Below are 20,707 nucleotides of genomic sequence, written 5' to 3'. Positions count from 1 at the left end.
ACTCCATCTAGCTTGGTTTTGGCCTGACTCCCTACGTGCAAGATGTGTATTACTATATCACTTTGGGTAACCGGCAAGAGCTGGAAACACTCCGGGGTCTTTACTGGGTTTAGGCCTTCACAGTGATCAACAGACAAGCTTTATTCAACCGCACTCTGTGGTGAAGGAGTGGTGTTTTTGGAGAGGAGAGCTTGTTAGACAACACTAGTAAACAATGACAACTACATTCACATTTGAGATGACCAATCAGGTCGCTTTAGATGACCAATCAGGTGACTTTCGATGACCAATCAGGTGACTTTGATCCAACAGTGTGTTGAACCCACAGAACTTGAATGGATAGAATGGTCCTTTACATTTTGTCATAGTAATTTGGCTAGTGCATGCATAAAATAACGATTATGGAATTTGAAGTGTTAGCCATGATAAGAACACAAGTCTAGAGATAAGAGTACCGCAGGGATGATGTATTTTTGTAGACTTACACAGAAGTACCTGCACTTCCTGGTTCCTGGTGTAAAAATCAATGGGAATTCTGGTAAAATGCATGAAATAAGGTTTGTGGTTAAGAAGGCTGCGTTTCCCAAAAGCTTCTTAGCGCTAAGACGATATCTCGTTAAGAAGGTTTTGTAAGAAGGGTCTGGGGCATTCTTAACTCATTGAGTGCCAAGGACGTCGATCGACGTCAAAGTAAATAGTGACGTAGAGTGCCAAGGACGTCGATCGACGTCAAATGCGTTTTTTGACGGTGGGACGTGGATGAAAGCCTCGGGCATCTCCTGTACAAATATGGGAGCTATTGAAGGTGTATAACCTATTTTACGGACTCATTAGGTGGCGACAGTGCTCTCCAGATTAGAGAGAGGTCCGGAAAACAGCTGGAAAAAGCCGTGATCAAAGAGAAACCGATGCATGCTGCAGCCAGAGCATATACATTAGATTGCTCTGTCTGCAACTGACGTTTTACTGCGCACAGCAGTCAATCCGCGCACACAACTGAGCTCCTCTGCCTCTGTCTGTCTGTCTGCATAGTTTATCCACACGATTAGCCGCCAGAAAGGCAGCACCCGACGCCGAAGGGCCAAACCTTTCCCTGCAGTCCGGCTTGGCATTTCCGTATCGCGCTGGGAACAAAAACGGAGCCCTCCGAAAATAGAGTGGGTGCGTGTTGGCTGTGTGTTCGTGTGGGGAGGAGTTTGCAGCTGAGGAGGGGAGGGGGGGAGAGCAGGGTGGGGCACGCAGGGCATCACACAACTACACCACGTCACTACATCAGAAAATATTATCTTCAGACTCAGTGAATGTGCTTGAAATGCTTCATTTCACAAAAGGCGGAATATCTCAGCTAATAATTTGAAACGCCTGTATTTGCTCAAAACGACCTATCTTCTCCGGCTCATAACTAAAGAACGGAAAATGGTATCAATAAACTTTTTTTTGCTGATGATACAATAGAGCCAGCTCGTTCTTTGTGCATGTTCGGTGTTTACATAGTAATATCACACAATATTCTGTGGGCCTCGAGAAATCACTGAAAACGCTCTGAAAACTCTGGCACTGGGAGCGTCCGTTCTCCAAAAGTGGCTGGCACTCAATGAGTTAACACCTTCTTAACTCATTGAGTGCCAATGACGTCGATCGACGTCAAAGTAAATAGTGACGTAGAGTGCGTTTTTTGACGGTGGGACGTGGATCAAAGCCTCGTGCATCTCCTGTAAAAATATTGTAGCTATTGAAGGTGTATAACCTATTTTACGGACCCATTAGGTGGCGACAGTGCTCTCCAGATTAGAGAAAGTTGAGGAAAAAAAAGCAGAAAAAGCCCCGTGATGAAAGAGAAACCAATGCATGAGCCAGAGCGGCACAGATTGCTCTGGCTGCCTGGAGCCAACGTTAGCTGCGAACAGCAGTCAATCCGCTCCCACAAATGTCTCTGTCTCTGCTGCATAGCTTCTCCACACGATTAGCCGCCAGAAAATAAAACCAAAGCCAAACCATTCTCATGAGAATGGTTTGGCTTTTCAGTGTCGCGCTGGGAGCCGGCGCACAAGGCTGAGCGCTCCGAAAATAGACTGGGTGCAGCGCACTTTGAAACGCGCAGCAGAAAGCCTATAATCGGACGCAGCTTCATCCCAGCTCACAACCGAAACCCCAGAAACGCAGACGAACGCGAGCCCCATCCAGACTCCCCCGACGAGCGGCCGCCATCTGAACGTGGATCCGTGAGGCAGCAGAGCCTGCCATAGCAGGTGGCAGAGACTCGCCTGACACACGCAGCAGCCAGCACAGCGAGCAGAGCCACCAGAGACACTCCCACGGAGGAGGAGTTTGGAGTTGAGGGGGGTGTGGGTGCTGTTTATTGAAGGAAATTACTGTTCAGATGTTTCAGGTCAGAAAATATTAGTTTCAGAGTCAGTGATTTGCTTGAAATGCTTCATTTCACAAAAGGCTCAATATCTCAGCTTCTAGATGGAAACGCCTGTTTTTGCTGTTTTTGACCTATCTTCTCCGGCTGATAACTAAAGAACGGAAAATGATATCAATAAACTTCTTTTTTCCTGCTGATACAATAGAGTCTCCTCGTTCTTTGTGCGTGTTCGGTGTTTACATAGTAATACCACACAATATTCTGTGGGCCTCGAGAAATCACTGAAAACGCTCTGAAACTCTGGCACTGGGAGCGTCCGTTCTCCAAAAGTGGCTGGCACTCAATGAGTTAAGAGCCTTTTTTAGCGATGTGTTAAGAAGGCTGTTAAGAAGGCGTTTGGGAAACACTTCTTTGGAGCCTTCTTAACTCCTTAAGAAGCTTCTTAACTCTTAAGAAGCTTCTTTGTTGGGAAACGCAGATAATGTAGCTTTATAAAAGATTGTGCTTCTCTCCCTAGCTCTCCTTGTCAAAATCAGCATATCAGCAATCCTGGCTGGTAAGCATGATCAAACTTTGACTTACAGTATATCCCTTAAAGGTCCCATTCCGTGCAAAAGCTGTTTTTACTTGTAAATGCATATATACTGCTGTCAGCCCTCCCTGTAATGAGTGGTCACAAGCTCAGAACTGCCACAGTTGGATTTGTCCCTATCCACTTCCCCCTGCAGTCTCCTCCAAGCCACACCCCCAAACGCTTCGTTTGCCCAGAGGGGAATTGGGACGTCACGAGCTTCCTCACGCATACTGCGCGGGTCTCTCTCACACAAGCTACCTGCACCATTTTGTCTATAGGCACAAAATTAACACTTCTAGCTGGAGCGACGCCAACTGTACGTGATCCAGCAACTGCGGAGGTGCATTCGGTAAGTCTAGGCATTTTGAGATGTCCTCTTTAGCGTAGCAACGTTAAGTTAACGATAGCGTTAGTTGTATACACAACCTAGCGTGCTGGTCCACAGACGCTAATCTGATTGGCCACTGGGAGCCTGGGGCGGGCTCTCCCTCAGCGGCCAATGGGAACTGTTAGTTCTGAATATATTATAGAAACAGGCCATTCTTGGGACGAGGAAGGGACAACTCCGTCACGACAAACGGGGTTGCTATATTTTCGACAAATTAATCCAGAATCATGTTTTATGGACCAGAGACACACGTTTTTAAGAGGTTACAGCTGCACGAATTGGGACCTTTAAATCCTATAAAGTAATGACTTACAGTATATCCCTTAAATGCTATAAACTAATGACACAGTATATCCCTTAAATCCTATAAAGTAATGACTTACAGTATATCCCTTAAATGCTATAAACTAATGACTTACAGTATATCCCTTAAATCCTATAAAGTAATGACTCACAGTATATCCCTTAAATCCTATAAAGTAATGGCTTACAGTATATCCCTTAAATCCTATAAAGTAATGACTTACAGTATATCCCTTACATCCTATAAAGTAATGACTTACAGTATATCCCTTAAATCCTATAAAGTAATGACTTACAGTATATCCCTTAAATCCTATAAAGTAATGACTTACAGTATATCCCTTAAATCCTATAAAGTAATGACTCACAGTATATCCCTTAAATCCTATAAAGTAATGACTCACAGTATATCCCTTAAATCATATAAAGTAATGACTTACAGTATATCCCTTAAATCCTATAAAGTAATGACTTACAGTATATCCCTTAAATCCTATAAAGTAATGACTTACAGTATATCCCTTAAATCCTATAAAGTAATGACTTACAGAATATCCCTTGAATGCTATAAACTAATGACTTACAGTATATCCCTTGGCTTAAATGCTATCAACTAATGTAGCTAAATCCTGCCTTTAGTGCATGGATACAGATTAACTCAATCTCTTCCACTAACTGCACATCTTTTAACCAAGAGCTCCTCCTACGTATGTAAGTTCTGTCACTTTTCCACTGTTCTCGTTGTTTCTTCCTGCAAAACGACTTAATTGTCATACAGTAAGCTGGTTTACACAGAAGCTGGCCCAGCGGTTCAGAAAAATATTGCAGCCGCTCTGACTGTCCTGGAATGTTGAATTGAATTGGAATGATGGTTCTATCCATTTTAGTTCTGTGATTGAACCTCTGAAGGCCAAAAAGGGAAAGGTTTTGAAAGCTGGACCATAACATTTTCAGTTTTAAAACACAAGGGTCCATTCCAGGCAGCAGTGGGACCCGTCTTACGAGGTGCCGGTAGTTTTAGTTTTAGTCGTACTGTCCGGAGTGTTTTTACTTGATTTTGAAGTGGCGGGTCGTTGCCAGTTACCCCGGTGTGACGTTTCATGGTGTTACCCGTTGGGGTTACGGTGCTCTGACCTTGGAGTCCCCGCCCCCGGTGCCGCACTCGCCTTTGTCATACCACCATCTGTTTTTCAATTTGTCCAACAGGCCCTGCTCGTTCAATTTTAACACTGCCAAGTTAACTGGGTTTCTACGGGACAATAATGATGAGGGGTAGAAAGGAACTACGTGTTAATAAGCAGAGGAGTAGCAACATTATTACATACTATATCATGATAGTCATATGAACTACGTGTTAATAAGCAGAGGATGAGCAACATTATTACATACTATATCATGATAGTCATACTGTATGAACTACGTTAATAAGCAGAGGACGAGCAACATTATTACATACTATATCTACTGATGATAGTCATATGAACTTATCATTAAGCTCATCATAAATGGAAGAATGGAACTATCAGTAATGACCAGAGAGCTAACCTTGACCAACATTAATTTGCATTCATATAATAGCTCATAAATAAAGGAGGAACAACAGTCAAAAGTGTGGATGTTAATATAAGATAATCCAATATGTTATGTATCAAAGAGTGACTCAATCTCAAACCCAAATCTTTGTCAAGCCTGGCATTTTACATACAGGTGATGTCACCTTACAACATTTGGTGACATCACCTGGCACCAAAGATCAGCCAATAGCAAATGGCAATTTCAGTAACATGCTTTTTACCATTAAGTGTCAGACTTAAGACAGATTTTGGTTTGGGGTTCAGTTCCTCTTGATAAACTTAGAGCCCCAACGTGTAACTTTCTGCTGAGCAGCAGTGACAGCGGCCTCTGCTGCCAGGAGTGGTAAATACAGATGCTAGACTTCCCTGTTTGTACAATCAGATCAGCCTTATTTTGTTTCTGCCTGTACTCTCTACTTTGCTAACCTTTCTGCAGTATCTGCAAATATCCCTAAATGTTGTTTTCTTGACTTCTATTGAAACAAGCGGCTAATCGCACCACTAATCAAGCTAGAAAGCGATACAAATGTCACTTCCTATATGTACTTCAACATAAAAGGGTCCCATTAGTTTGTTAGTGGAAAACATTTATTATGAAGGAGCTGCAGCAGGAAATTTGGTTACATCCAGTAACTTGACATGCTCCAGGGCGGAACAAAGTTATATGCACAAACTGATTTCACCAAGTAACAGTTGTTCCTGGACCTACATTTGTTCCTAGTATGGGCCAGGAAAACCCCGCCCCCGAACTCATTTGATTGGTCACCGCAATCGCTTCTTCCTGAAAATGTGCGACAAGTAAAAAAGATGTGGTAGATTAGGGTTAGTGTTTTCTCATCTAACCTCGACCAGACCCAAACCCTAACCCTATAACCACATTGTTGTACTTGCCTAAATCTAATGTCTAACCCTAATGCTTTATACAAATGTGTGGTTTGACCGGGAGTCACTCTAGGCGTCCAAATGCTCAGTGCAAATCTCCGTCACGCTGTTGCTGTCCACTCGGCCATGCCTGTTTGACTTTCTGCCCCTTCTGCTCACATTCACCTCTGACCTCCCTCTCCCTCCCCCTCCCCTCCCCACCTGGTCACTCCTGGGCCCCGTTCCAATACCCATACTTGTACTTCTTTCTTGTAGTATGTACTGCCGCTGCCCTCACAAAGTATGGATTGTAGTGTGCAGCATGCATGCAAAATGCATACTATTGGGACACACTACATCTGTCGTCACGTGAGCTTCCTGAACTCCGACCTCTTGCTCACTTCCGCCAACGTCCACAGCGCCACATTTGAGGTTTTTTTTATTTTTTTATTATTATTTTTTTTCTATTCAATAAACAAAGTCTGGCAGTAACAAACAGTACATTATACAAAAAATTCAGACTAAACATTTACAAAATTGGAACAGACAATCAAATAAACAAAATAAAATAAATAAAGCAAAAACATTAAGTCAGAGTTCTAAACAGGAATCAAGATATGCATGTTTTGGTACACACCATGCTTGTTTGGTTTTAACATATTTCAAGGCTTTCTTAAAGTTAATTATCTCATTCATGAACACGCAGCTCAGTCAGTGTGACGTAACTCCAGTAGGTGGCGGTAATGCACAAAAAGTTGTTTGCCAACCGCCATAAAACATTAGAAGAAGAAGAAAAAGACATAACTTCCTGCTGCGCAAAGGATTGTGGGGAAGATTGGCTGGTGAAGCATGCATCGATGCATACTCCGAAATAGGAGCTGATGTAGTACAACATCCTGGTACTCTTGGCATACTGCATCTGACATACTATGTATTGGGACATACTAAATCTTTTTTTGCCTACTAAATAGTATGGAAGTATGGGTATTGGAACGGGGCCCTGGTCAACAGCCCACACACTCCTCCGATGCAAATCCTCTCACCAGCTCCCCCTGGCGGAAAGGAGGACGTATTACCTCCACACCATCCTCTGAAATATATTGTCCTCTCTCTGTGTCTGGCTGTCGAATTCCAGTTCACACAAACATCAAACGGAACCTGCAGAATTTACCATACATGATGAACTACTGTATATTAACTTGGATAACCTAATAACCATTCCACTACTTGACAATGTGTATGTGTCAAAATCTGACACTGTGCTACTGCCCTCCCAAATCACTGTATGTGTATCAAATGCTTGCGCTGCCACCGTCAACTCCCATGCTCGTTCAGTTCACAATTCCAATCATATCACTATTACATCTGACAGCCCCCACTCACTCACACCTGCCACATCCACCCTCTCCCCCTCCACCTTTGGCCTATGGATCTGTCAGTCAGCTGCAAACAAAACTGAGTTTATACAATCCCTCATTAGCCTATCAGATCTCCAAATACTCGCCCTCACCGAAACATGGATCCGCCCCACACCTCGCCCCACGGGCCGTGGGGGAGGCACCGGAATCCGTATTTAAAAAAACATCACTCAACTCTCTCCGTTAAACAATATCTCATCATTAGAATATCACGCAGTCCTGGTCTCATTTCCCACTAACATTTACATCATAGTCATATACCGCCCACCTGGAAGCAATCTGAAGGACTTTACTACTGATCTTGAGCTCTTACTCTCATCCATCCCAGATAACGACACCCCTCTGCTGGTCATGGGTGACTTGAATATCCACACAGACAAACCCCATGCAACTGATTTCATCTCTCTCCTCCTTTGGCCTCACACTGATCCCCACTCCTCCCACACACAAAGCAGGCAACATCCTCGACCTCATCATGACCCGTAACTGCCCCACATCGGATCCATCTGTCACTCTGCACCTATCTGATCACTTTTTTCTCCAATTCACCGTCTCCCTCCAAAATCACTGCCAACCCCCCCCCCCCACACACACACACACACAGCTGGTTTCCTTCCACCGTGGTATCCGAACCGTCACTCCATCTCAGCTCTCCAGTGCAGTCATGCTCACCATGCCCTCACATCTTGAGTTCTGCAGACTCCCAGCTGATGAGGCACTTTCTGCTCTGCACTCTCCACTGCTATCAATAACCTCTGCCCCATAACCACCAAACCTGCCCGGAAACCCCCCCAGTCCATGGCTCACTGACGTTATCAGAGCACAAATATCAACCCTCAGATCAGCGGAAATGAAATGGACCTAATCCAAAAATCCCTCAGACCTCACTGATTACCAGTCCCTTCTCTCATCCTTCTCCTCCTGCCTTATAACAGCAAAAACCTCCTTCTATCAGAACAAAATATCCAATGCCACTGACGCCCGACAAATGTTCATGGCCTTCAACTCATTATTGAACCCACCTCCCCCACCGCCCTCTACCCTGATCACGTCAGACATGTTCGCCACTTACTTCACTAACAAGATCGCCGCCATCAGCAACCAGTTTTCATGCCCCACCCATACTCATTCTCCACACCCTATCAACAGCCCTGCTCTCTCCTCATTTTCTCCCTTAACAGAGGAGGAAGTCTCCAAACTTTGAATGGACTCTTGTCCCACCACCTGCACTCTGGACCCGATCCCATGCAACCTCCATCTCTTCCACAATCATTCCTGCTGTAATGCAAATCATCAACTCCTCACTCACATCTGGTACCTTCCCCTCTGCATTCAAGCAAGCACGTGTCACCCTGCTACTTAAGAAAGCATCACTTGATCCCACCCTGGTTGAAAATTACAGACCTGTCTCTCTCCTGCCCTTTTTATCAAAAGTCCTTGAACGTGCTGTCTCCACCCAGCTCTCCAAATTCCTCTCTGACAATAACTTGCATGACCCAAACCAGTCTGGATTTAACCCTTGTGTGGTGTTCGGGTCTGTGGGACCCGTTTTCATTTTTTATTAAAAGAAAAATTATACAATTAATTAATTTTTCAAACTGAGACTCACTGACTTTGGCTCATTTTCTGTGAAGAACATATATCAGAATACATATTTAATGACCACACACCATACACCCCCCCTACACATTTCTATTACATATAAGATGTCCGGGTCCACTGGACCCGGACATCTTATATGTATGAATGAACCATTCTGTATTTTCTTGCGCTGCCTTCATTGCTTTGTGTGGCTCTGCATCTCAAGATGGCGGAAAGATTCTCTGCTCAGAGGGCCTTAGAGATCATTTTTGAAGAGAGAGAAGCTTTTTTCCTTTTTTCCCATTTTATCATAAAAAACGGATAGCACTTTGATAAATGTGATCTAACAGAGGTAAATGATCAATATTAACCATATGCTCTCTTCATTGCTAGTAATTGGGATAAATTAAACATCTGGTAAGTATCTTTACATAAATTGTTATGGCTGTATTGATTTAAAAACCCAATAATGCGCCGGGTCCACCAGACCCGCAAACATTGGCTGAGTAACAAAAACATGAACACCACACAAGGGTTAAACAGGGGCACTCCACAGAAACCGCACTATTAACAGTCACAGAATCATTGCGCCTGGCTAGAGCTGCCGGGCAGTCCTCAGCATTACTGCTGCTTGATCTGTCGGCAGCATTTGACACGGTCAACCACCAACTCCTCATCTCCACACTTACAGAGCTTGACATCTCAGGAGCGGCGCTCTCCTGGTTTGAGTCATATCTCTCCGGGAGATCCTTCAGAGTCTCCTGGAGGGGAGACATGTCCAAACTCCATGACTTGTGCACAGGAGTACCTCAAGGCTCAGTCCTCGGCCCTCCTCTGTTTGCAGTTTACACCATATTCCTCAGTTCCATCATCCATTCCCATGGTTTCCATTATCACTCCTATGCTGACGACACCCAGCTCTTCCTATCCTTTCCACCTAACGACCCCACAGCCTGAACACGTCTCTCTGCTTGCCTTGCTGACCTCTCCGCCTGGATGAGTAAACGCCATCTCCAACTCAACCTCTCTAAGACAGAACTTATCATCATCCCCTGCCAATCCTTCCATACACCAGCAGCTCAACATCAACCTCAGACCAACTCAACTTGTACCCGTAAACTCTGCCAGAAACCTAGGTGTCATAATTTATGACCAACTCTCCCATAAACCCCATGTCGCCTCAATCGCTCGGTCATGCAGATTCACCCTCTACAATATCAGGAAGATTAGACCCTATTTGTCCGTTCACACCTGTCAACTTCTGGTTCAGGCGCTGGTACCAGACCCGTAACGACTACTGTAACGCCCTTCTGGCAGGCCTCCCCGCATGTACTTTCAAACCCCTCCAGTTGATCCAAAATGCAGCAGCTTGTATTGTTTTCAACCAACCCAAAAGAGCACATATCACACCCCTGCTCATTTCCCTCCACTGGCTCCCCATATCAAATTTAAAGCCTTGTCAGTCGCCTTCAAAACTGCAACTAATACAGCACCTGCCTACCTGAGCTCACTCATCCATCTCTACACCCCCTCCCGCTCACTACGCTCCGCTAATGAAAGACTCCTGGCACTACCCCCACCAACTAGTCCCATGTCACGGAGAGGTCTGTTCTCCTTGTAATATTCACACAGAATATCGACTGATATAGTTTGTATCATTTATGCTATCCAGAATATTGATTCTATAATACAGATGGATACTATAGAGTATCCATTACATGTCCTGGTTAGACCTAGGACATGTAATGGATACTCTATTGACCCCTAGTGGATGTAATAATAACTGATTGTGATAGGTTCACATCATGTGTAGGGCGTGTCTTGAATAGACAGTCAAGCCAGTGTGAAGTTCGCCTTCCTGTAATGCAGTCACCTACATGCCCGCTCCGCTAAGATAAAATAAAAAGTTTAACTAGCACGTCGTCGTCTGGGACTCCTTTGCACACACAGTGCGAAACAAGACATGGTGTCAGAGTAAAAGGTTTGCCGAACGTAAAAACGACAATGGACGTCGCTGGAGTTCCTTTTCCCTGCATGGACTGGGACGCCAGCAACTTGCCCGAAGCATGGCGAAAGTTTAAGCTCCACGTGGATTTAATGTTTTCGGGTCCTTTCAAGAAGAGGGAGGAAGACGTGAAATGCAGCTACCTACTCCTTTGGATCGGAGATAAAGGCCGGGACATTTATAACACATGGACGCTCACAAATGACGAGAGAAAGGTACTGAAATCGTACTATGATCGTTATGAAGCATACGTCATACTGAAGACAAATGTGATTTTCGCTCGTTACAAATTCCACGAAAAAGTGCAAGGAATTAATGAGCCGTTTGAACAGTTTGTAACAGATTTGCGACTGCTTGTAAAAGACTGTAATTATGCCAACAGTGACGAGATGGTACGAGACCATGTTGTTTTTGGGATTCAGTCACCAAGAGTGAGAGAAAAGCTACTAAACGTCGGGTCCGACTTAACGTTGGATAAAGCAATAGACATTGCCAGGTCTCATGAAATGGCACAGACGCAGCTTAAAACGATAGCTGGCGGTAACAGTGGCCCACGGGAGCAGACCATTCATGCAGTCAGTCGGCAGTTTTCAAAGGGCACCGCTTGGAAAGCGCGCCATGACAAGTCAAAGGGAAACGCGGATTACGTCTCCAGGACAGAGGGAGACAGAGAGCGCCCTAAAACGTGTGGATACTGCGGGAACAGGGCTCATGGATTCAAGGACAGTTGCCCAGCTAAAGGCAAGCAGTGCAAAATATGCAACAAGTGGAACCATTTTGCAAAGGTATGTCGGTCTGGCCGGAAAGAAAAAGGAGTGCACACAGTAAGTGAAAATGAGCCAAACAAAGAGGATTTGTTTATTGATGCAGTGACACAAGAAAATAACATCCATAACAAAGAACAGGCTTTTGCAGATGTGCAAGTTGGTCCAAGCAAAACAACAGTTAGCTTTAAGCTAGACACTGGGGCCTCAGCTAACGTAATTCCCACACAAGTGTTCAGAAAACTGAAAACTCAGTATGTACTGGAGCCCACAGCTCGCCCGCTCTATGGATATGGCGGTGAGCCACTCATTGTCAGAGGCAAGTGCAACATGAAGTGCCAGTACAAAGACACTCAGTTAATGCTGAAAGTCCATATTGTTGACACACAAGCACCCCCAGTGCTAGGCTTACAAGCATGGCTAGACTTTGGACTAATTAAGCTCATACTGTCAATATCTGGCACGTCTGAGGTTTCAATCCTGGATGAATATGCAGATGTTTTCACAGGGATAGGACTATTCCCTGGTGAGTGCACTATCCACCTCAAACCCGACACAACACCTGTGGTTCACCCACCAAGGCGTGTTCCCCTTGCTCTGCGTGACCGCCTCAAACAGGAGCTACAGAACATGGAAAAGAATCAGATCATCGTGAAAGTCACTGAACCAACTGAATGGGTCAATTCAATGGTGGCAGCAGAAAAGCCACGCACAGGCAAGTTGAGAGTGTGTCTCGAACCTAAAGATCTAAACCAGGCTATCAAAAGACCGCACTACCCTTTGCCTACCCTCGACGACATCACGGCAAAGTTGGCAGGAGCCCGCTACTTCAGTGTTATGGATGCTAGGTCAGGATATTGGGCGATAAAGCTCGCAGATGAGTCGTCCAAGCTGACCACCTTCAACACTGTATTCGGACGGTACCGGTTCCTCCGGCTACCTTTTGGACTGATATCTGCACAAGACGAGTTTCAAAGGAAAGTTGATGAGACTTATGAGGGTCTACAGGGATCTAGTCACGGCGATAGTCGACGATGTCCTCATATATGGCAAGAGCAAGGAGGAACATGATAAAAACCTCCATGCCATGCTGCAGCGCTCCAGAGAGTGAGGAGTCAAGCTCAACCCGGAGAAGAGTAAAATCTGTTCCACTGAGGTTAGTTACTTTGGGCACCGTATCACAGAAGACGGACTCAAGCCCGATCCAGCCAAAATTGCAGCTGTGAGAGACATGGAGCCACCCAAAGACAAGGGTGAGTTGGAAACAATTCTTGGCATGGTTACCTACTTGTCAAAGTTTGCCCCTATGCTCTCAGACATCAACGCGCCCATGCGCCACCTGTTGAAAGAGTCCAGTGAATTTGTATGGGACGCACAGCATGATGAAGCATTCAGGAACATGAAAGAGCTAATCACAAGAGAGCCAGGTCCAGTCCTAGCATATTATGACCCCAGCAAAGAGCTCAGGCTACAAGTCGACGCCTCTAAATATGGACTAGGTGCTGTCCTACTGCAAGAAGGAAAGCCCATCGGCTACGCATCCAAATCACTGTCTGACTGTGAAGTGAACTATGCTCAGATTGAAAAAGAACTATACGCCATCTTGTTCGGATGCAAGCGTTTCCACCAGTACGTTTATGGACGTCACACCATTGTGGAAAGTGACCACAAGCCACTTGAGTCCATTATGAGAAAACCACTCGCAGCAGCGCCTCCAAGGCTACAGAGGATGATACTCCAACTACAGAGGTATGATTTCACCATCATACACAGACCAGGCAAAGACATTCCTGTCGCAGACACCCTCTCCAGGAAGTCACTGTCTGACCAGGACGACAGCCTCAGAGAAGGCATGGACATGCAGGTGCACACAGTGTACAGCAATCTGCCCGTCAGCGACACAAAGTTGAAAGAGATCAGAGCAGAGACTGAGAAAGACACACAGCTCATGACACTGATAGAGACAATCAGAGAAGGATGGCCTGAGAAGAGGAGAATGTGCCCTCATAGCATATCAGAATATTGGAACCACCGGGATGAACTTTCACTGATGAATGACATCATATTCAAGGGAGAGAAAATCATCATCCTCGCCTCACTGCATAAAGAGATGTTGTCCCGAATACATGCAGGCCACATGGGCATTGAAAAGTGCAAGCAGAGAGCCCGTGACATCCTTTTCTGGCCTGGGATGAACAAGCAGATTGAGGAGATAGTTGGAACATGCCCCACCTGTCTCAAACACAGGCCTTCCAACACTAAAGAGCCCATGATAAGCCACAAGATCCCCGACAGGCCATGGCAAACAGTCGCTACGGATCTGTTCACCTGGAACAATGAAAACTACATAGTCACAGCAGACTATTACAGCAGGTACTTTGAGCTGGACAGGCTGCACAGCACAACAGCCTCCGCCGTGATCAACAAACTGAAAGCTACCTTCGCCAGACACGGCATACCGGAAACTGTGATATCGGACAATGGCCCTCAGTATAAGTGTAAAGAGTTTGAAACCTTTGCCAGCACATGGGAGTTTACACACACAACCAGCAGTCCGCACTATCCACAGAGTAATGGCCTTGCTGAGAAAGCTGTCCAGACTGCCAAGTCACTCATGGAAAAGGCCAAAGCTGATCAGAGAGACCCCTATCTGAGTCTCCTTGAGTATCGCAACACCCCTGTTGACAGCTTCAGATCGCCAGCCCAGCTGCTTATGAGCCGTCGCTTACGCTCCATCCTTCCCAACACCCACCAGCAGCTGCAGCCCAAGGTGGTCAGCCACAGAGATGTCCACACCAGGAGAGTCCACCGACAGCAACATCAGAAAATATACTACGACAGGACAGCCAGGCCGATGACATCACTGCACGCAGGACAAAGCATCCGACTCCAGGAGCATGGCTACTGGAAACCGGCAGTCGTCATCCAACCAGCTGATACTGACAGGTCATACCACATACGTACAAAGGAAGGCCAAGACTACAGACGAAACAGACGTCACCTCCTGGACACAAAAGAAACACACAGTGCCCGTGCTGATGACAACACAGATGACAACAACACTCAGCATACACCACAGAGCACTACACAGCCAACAAGTGAGACTGTACCTCCCACTGTCCCTTACCAGACAAGATCCGGACGGGAAGTCAATTCTAGAGTTGTTCTGGACTTGTGAAAACACAAACCAAAAAAAAAACAGTAAAATGTAAAAAGAGAAAAAAATATGAAAGACTGTTATTAATGATGCTATTGTGTTACACTGATAAGTGTGTTTATATCTTTACTACATATAAGCTAAGTTACAGCTGAAAAGAAAAGAAAAGCTAAACGGTAACTAAAAGAAAACAGGGCATTTGTACTCGTATGGTTATGCAGGATGTTTAAGATAATTAGTTATATCACACTGCTATAAGGACTACACAATTTTCTTTTAAAAGAAGGGGGATGTAATATTCACACAGAATATCGACTGATATAGTTTGTATCATTTATGCTATCCAGAATATTGATTCTATAATACAGTCTATGGTTAGACCTAGGACATGTAATGGATACTCTATTGACCCCTAGTGGATGTAATCATAACTGATTGTGATAGTTCACATCATGTGTAGGGCGTGTCTTGAATAGACAGTCAAGCCAGTGTGAAGTTCGCCTTCCTGTAATGCAGTCACCTACATGCCCGCTCCGCTAAGATAAAATAAAAAGTTTAACTAGCACGTCGTCGTCTGGGACTCCTTTGCACACACAGTGCGAAACAAGACACTCCTCTGTGGTTCCCCGGTGGTCGAACGATTTGCCACACTCCATCCGTTCCGCAGAATCGTTCTCCATCTTCAAAAAGAGACTCAAGACCCATCTCTTTTATGAACACTTTCAAATTGATGGTTAACAACTATGTGAATGGAAGTAATATTAGTTAAGGTTGAATGTTTATTGCTGTACGATGTGGAATAAATGGCTTGATGCAAACATTTTATACATTGTTATTGCTTGAATGTTGCTGAGTGTGCGGCTTGATAGTTGAATTTTAATGCAGTTTGCACATTGTGCTTTGTATACTGTTCTATGCACTTTTATATTGACAATGGCCCCTATCGTTGCATCGGCGCTGTTTCTAGGCCGAGCGCCTGGCGCAGCGCAAATCAGTGGGCGTGGACCAGCGCACTTGATATCGTCGTGCTGGCGCTACACGCAGCCTAAAGCATTACAACCACGCCTTTTAAGTGTAAAATTATGCACCGTCATGCTCATTGGATAACTGCAATAAACGAATCGCACGCTTGCCTTTTTAGCTCCAATTCCAGTGATCCCGCAAAACCAGACGAAAGCCAAACGCTCTGCCCCCCCCCCTCCCTTCATCCAGTCTGTCTGTCTCCATTATAGGCTATTATTCCATATTATTATGCTTCTCAAACCAATCTAACTGCAGTTTAAATACTGCAAGCATGTAAATACGCTACACTATAGCAAGATCAAAGTGAAAAGAATGTTCTAAATGCATCGGATAGAAAAATATAGCCTATCCCTATATGATGAGATTAATTTTATATTGGTGAAAGTTTGTCCAGAACGATATCGTTTTCTCTCCCCTGCTGCAGGTAGAATGATGCACATAAATATACCCTACATTATGTAAAGTCATTGCATAAATGTGTTTTTATTGTAAAACTAAATGTGAAGTAGGGCCAAGTTATTGGAGCGGACATCACAGTATAGCAGATGACAGTAGGAAGCGCGTTCCGCTGTCACTTATCTAAATCACGTTAAATCGACAAGGGATATATATAGCCCCAGGAGGACATATATGTTTCACTTAGGGTGGTGTTTTAATTTCGATGTTTTATTTGGTCCAATATTGAAATGTTCTACAATTGCAGGCTGTGTTACCATTACACATTATTTTAGATCGACCTTTTATATCTATTTCGCCTCATTTGGTTGCTATTTAGTAGCGAAATGGAGAAGCACAATGCATGCTGGGACAGGCCAGACAACTTACAACTTATTTTTCCTATATGGGAAGTGTGTTGTGCCTGTCTAAGCAAGGGAGTCAGAGAGAGAGAGAGAAGGGTGACAGAGAAGAGGCAGAAGAGCACTGGCGCACTGAATAGACCTGGTTTCAGAGAGAGACAGAGAAGGGTGACAGGGGAGAGGCAGAAGAGCACTGGCGCACTGAATAGGCCTGGTTTTCAAAGGCGCAAAGCGCTAAATTTACGGCAGGTGCGAAGATATCAGTACGCCGAGATTTAAGGCCGACACGCCCACTTTGGCCCATTCTGGGACTGCGCCACGCCCATTCGGCCTAAAGCGCATTTGGCAGCGTAAAGCCATATTGATATCGTCCCAAAACAGGCGCAAGGCACGTTTTTTTGCGGTTAAGGCCCGTTTTAGCGCCGAAGGCCTGTGGGAGAATAGGGGGCTATATGTTCTTTTATTCTATGTTCTTGCACTCATGTTCTGTACGTCGCTTTGGATAAAAGTGTCTGCTAAATGCAATAAAGTAAAAGTAAAGTAAAGTCAAACCTTAGTCCTCAGATTGGAAGGCGTGCACCTTATTCATTAGACGGTTTTATCTTGACAACAAAAACATTCAAAATTGAACCCCAGCTCACTTCCTGTTGCAGTGTTTGCTATGGACAGAAAAGGGGAAAAAACATTAAAGTGGAGGACTGACATTCAGTGAAAACAGTGCACTTTTTTCACAACACTAATCTTAACCACATTTTTTTCCTTGCTGCACATTTTCAGGAAGAAGTGACCAATCAAATGAATTTGGCAGCGGGGTTTTCCCGGCCCTTACTAGGAAGAAATGTTGATCCAGGAACAACTGTTACTTGGTGAAATCAGATTGTGCAAAGTGCCATGGTGCAGGAAACAGGCATCTAGGGTGCGGAGTGGCAATTATAGAGGCACAATTCTCCCTATTAGAAGTCAGTGTACTGTCAAAATGCTGTAAAAGCAGTTACATATTGGGGCTTTAAAAACAGGTAAAGTGTGGTGGGTTAGAGTGGCTCGAATACCACTGCATTCCCTCCAGAATAAACTGAAGGTCCAGAAGTTGCCTGTTGTTCCCGCTTGAATCACAGTGATGACCAAAGTAGAGCAGAAGATAATAATGGATGTTTCCATGGTGATGGTACAGGAACACGTTAAGGACATTAACTCATTGAGTGCCAATGACGACTATCGTCATCAAATTCAAATAGTAACGTAGAGTGCCAATGACGACTAAAGTCGTCAATTGCGTTTTTTGACGGTGGGACGTGGATCAAAGCCAGATGCATCTCCTGTAAAAATATGGGCGATGTCGAATGTGTATAAGCTATTTTACGGACCCATTAGGTGGCGACAGTGCTCTCCAGATTAGAGAAAGGTGAGGAAAAACAGAGAAGAAGTCATGGGGAAAAGGAAACCGCATCGGTATGCATCGATATGCATGAAGCATAACGTTAGCTGTGCCTGTGAACAGCAGCCAATCTGCTGCCACAATTGAGCCCCTCCGTCTCCGCTGCGATAGCCCCTCCACATGATTAGTTGCCGACACCAGCGTCTTTCTGAAAAGTTACATTATTCTCAGCTGGAAGCGCTGGGAGCAGCCGGCGACAAAAACGGCGGAACGCTGTGAAAAAGCTGGGACTCGCCTGACACACGCAGCAGAGCGAGCAGAGCCACCAGAGACACTCCCACGGAGGAGGAGTTTGCAGTTGAGGGGGGTGGGGGTGCTGTTTTATTGAGGGAAATTACTGTTCAGATGTTTCAGGTCAGAAAATATTAGCTTCAGAGTCAGTGATTTGCTTGAAATGCTTCATTTCACAAAAGGCTCATTATCTCAGCTTCTAGATGGAAACGTCTGTTTTTGGTGAAATCAACCTATCTTCTCCGGCTGATAACTAAAGAACGGAAAATGATATCAATAAACTTTTTTTTGCAGATGATACAATAGAGTCTCATCGTTCTTTGGCCGTGTTCGGTGTTTACATAGTCATATCACACAATATTCTGTGGGCCTCGAGAAATCACTGAAAACGCTCTGAAAGGGCTGGCACTGGGAGCATCCGTTTTCCAAAAGTGGCTGGCACTCAATGAGTTAACAATAACTAATGTGGTATTATCAACAGCAACTGAAGAGATTTGTTACAAAGTGCAATATAAAACACATTACCCGAATGATGATGATGATGATGATGATTATTGTTATTTGTGGTAAAGAAAAAAAACATCATAAACTGTTCAGATGATCATCGGATTGGGAATTCAATGACATGCAAAGAAATACAGGGATGTAGTTAGCAGAGCATTATGCATGGATCAGGTCCCCGTTTACACCGTGGAGAAACCTGGGTTCCAACACATTCAGCAACTGAATCCCAGGTATGAGAGGTTTTTGGAGCAGCAGAGCACAGCCACATAACTTTACCCTGCAATTTATAACTGGGTCCTGGGACATGCATGGTGTTGGGCTGCACTCAGAGCATATACAGGGGGCAGCTTGAGGGAGGCTTTGGGGGAAATTGTACATGGAAGATGGACCCCCACACACATACATACTACTTAAGACAATTAAAATGGTCTTTTACAGGAAGGTTTATTTTTCACAAATTCATGAAACATTTTTCTCATGTTTTAATAATAAAAAACGAAATGTCTCTTAATGTGTTGTAATTTTTTCGCCGTGATATCGAAAATGGTATAGAGCAGGGGTGGCCAAACTATGGCCCGCGGTCAAACTGCGGCCTGCTGCCCGTTTTTAACTCATTGAGTGCCATGGACGAGTATGTTCGTCAATTGGTTTAGTAACGTAGAGTGCCAAGGACGAGTATGTTCGTCAATTGCATTTTTTGACGGTGGGACGTGCATCAAAGCCAGATCCATCTCCCGTGAAAGTATGGTGGCTGTTGAATGTGTAAAACCTATTTTAGGGACCCATTAGGTGGCGACAGTGCTCTCCAGATTAGAGAAAGGCGAGGAAAAAAGAGAGAAGAAGTCATGGGGAAACGGAAATCGCATCGATATGCATGAAGCATAACGTTAGCTGTGCCTGTGAACAGCAGTCATCTGCTGCCACAATTGAGCCCCATCCGTGTCCGCTGCGATAGCCCCTCCATATGATTTAGTTGCCGACACCAGCGTCTTTCTGAAAAGTTACATTATTCTCAGCTGGGAGCCGGCGACACGCTGTAAAAAAGCAGGGGGATGCAGCGCACTTTTCAGTGCAGAGCAAACTCAGAGCAAACCGCAGCAGAGCCCCAGAGACACTCCTCCCACCACGGAGGAGGAGGAGGAGGGGGGTGGGGCACGCAGGGCACTACAGCATACAACCATTGACAGTACACACAGACCCAGGCAGCAGCAGGCTCGATGCACAGAGAGCAAACAAGCTAGAATAGGCTATCTGATGCCCACCAGCAGTAAATCAAGACCAGCAAGAAGGTGTAGGGTCTGCGCATGCAGGGGCCAGCGCTGCTGGTTGCAGCTAAAAAATATTATTTGGCCAAACAAAATTCCTTTGTTTTCACTCTTTTATTGAAGGAAATTATTTTTGAGGTGTCATTACATCAGAAAATATTAGCTTCAGAGTCAATGATGTGCTTGAAATGCTTCCTTTCACAAAAGGCTGAATATCTCAGATTCTAAATTGAAACGTGTCTTTTTGCTCAAAACAACCTATCTTCTCCGGCTCATAACTAAAGAACGGAAAATGGTATCAATAAACTTTTTTTTGCAGATGATAGAAGAGAGTCTCATTGTTCTTTGTGTGTGTTCGGTGTTTACATAATATCACACATATTTTTCTTTTCGCCTCGAGAAATCACTGAAAACGCTCTGAAACTCTGGCACTGGGAGCGTCCGTTCTCCAAAAGTGGC

The 20,707-nt window shown here is 44.8% G+C and overlaps 1 protein-coding gene across 2 annotated transcripts in view; it reads right to left on the bottom strand.

The window, feature by feature from the left end:
- Window positions 1-20,707, bottom strand: part of LOC310786937 (glutamate receptor 1-like) — a gene marked incomplete at its 3' end in the record, with an annotated part of 287,668 nt that overhangs the window by 16,156 nt on the left and 250,805 nt on the right. For both annotated transcript variants that reach the window (XM_083648279.1, XM_083648280.1), the window contains one exon: window positions 4,768-4,882. In XM_083648279.1, coding sequence (XP_083504405.1) covers window positions 4,768-4,882 — 115 coding nt within the window. The remainder of the gene's footprint in view (window positions 1-4,767; window positions 4,883-20,707) is intronic.

Source organism: Poromitra crassiceps (genome assembly GCF_964638095.1).
Source record: "Poromitra crassiceps genome assembly, chromosome: 1".
NCBI lineage: Eukaryota > Metazoa > Chordata > Actinopteri > Beryciformes > Melamphaidae > Poromitra > Poromitra crassiceps.
Note: the sequence above shows the minus strand (reverse complement) of the source record. Positions and strands in the feature narration are given on the sequence as shown.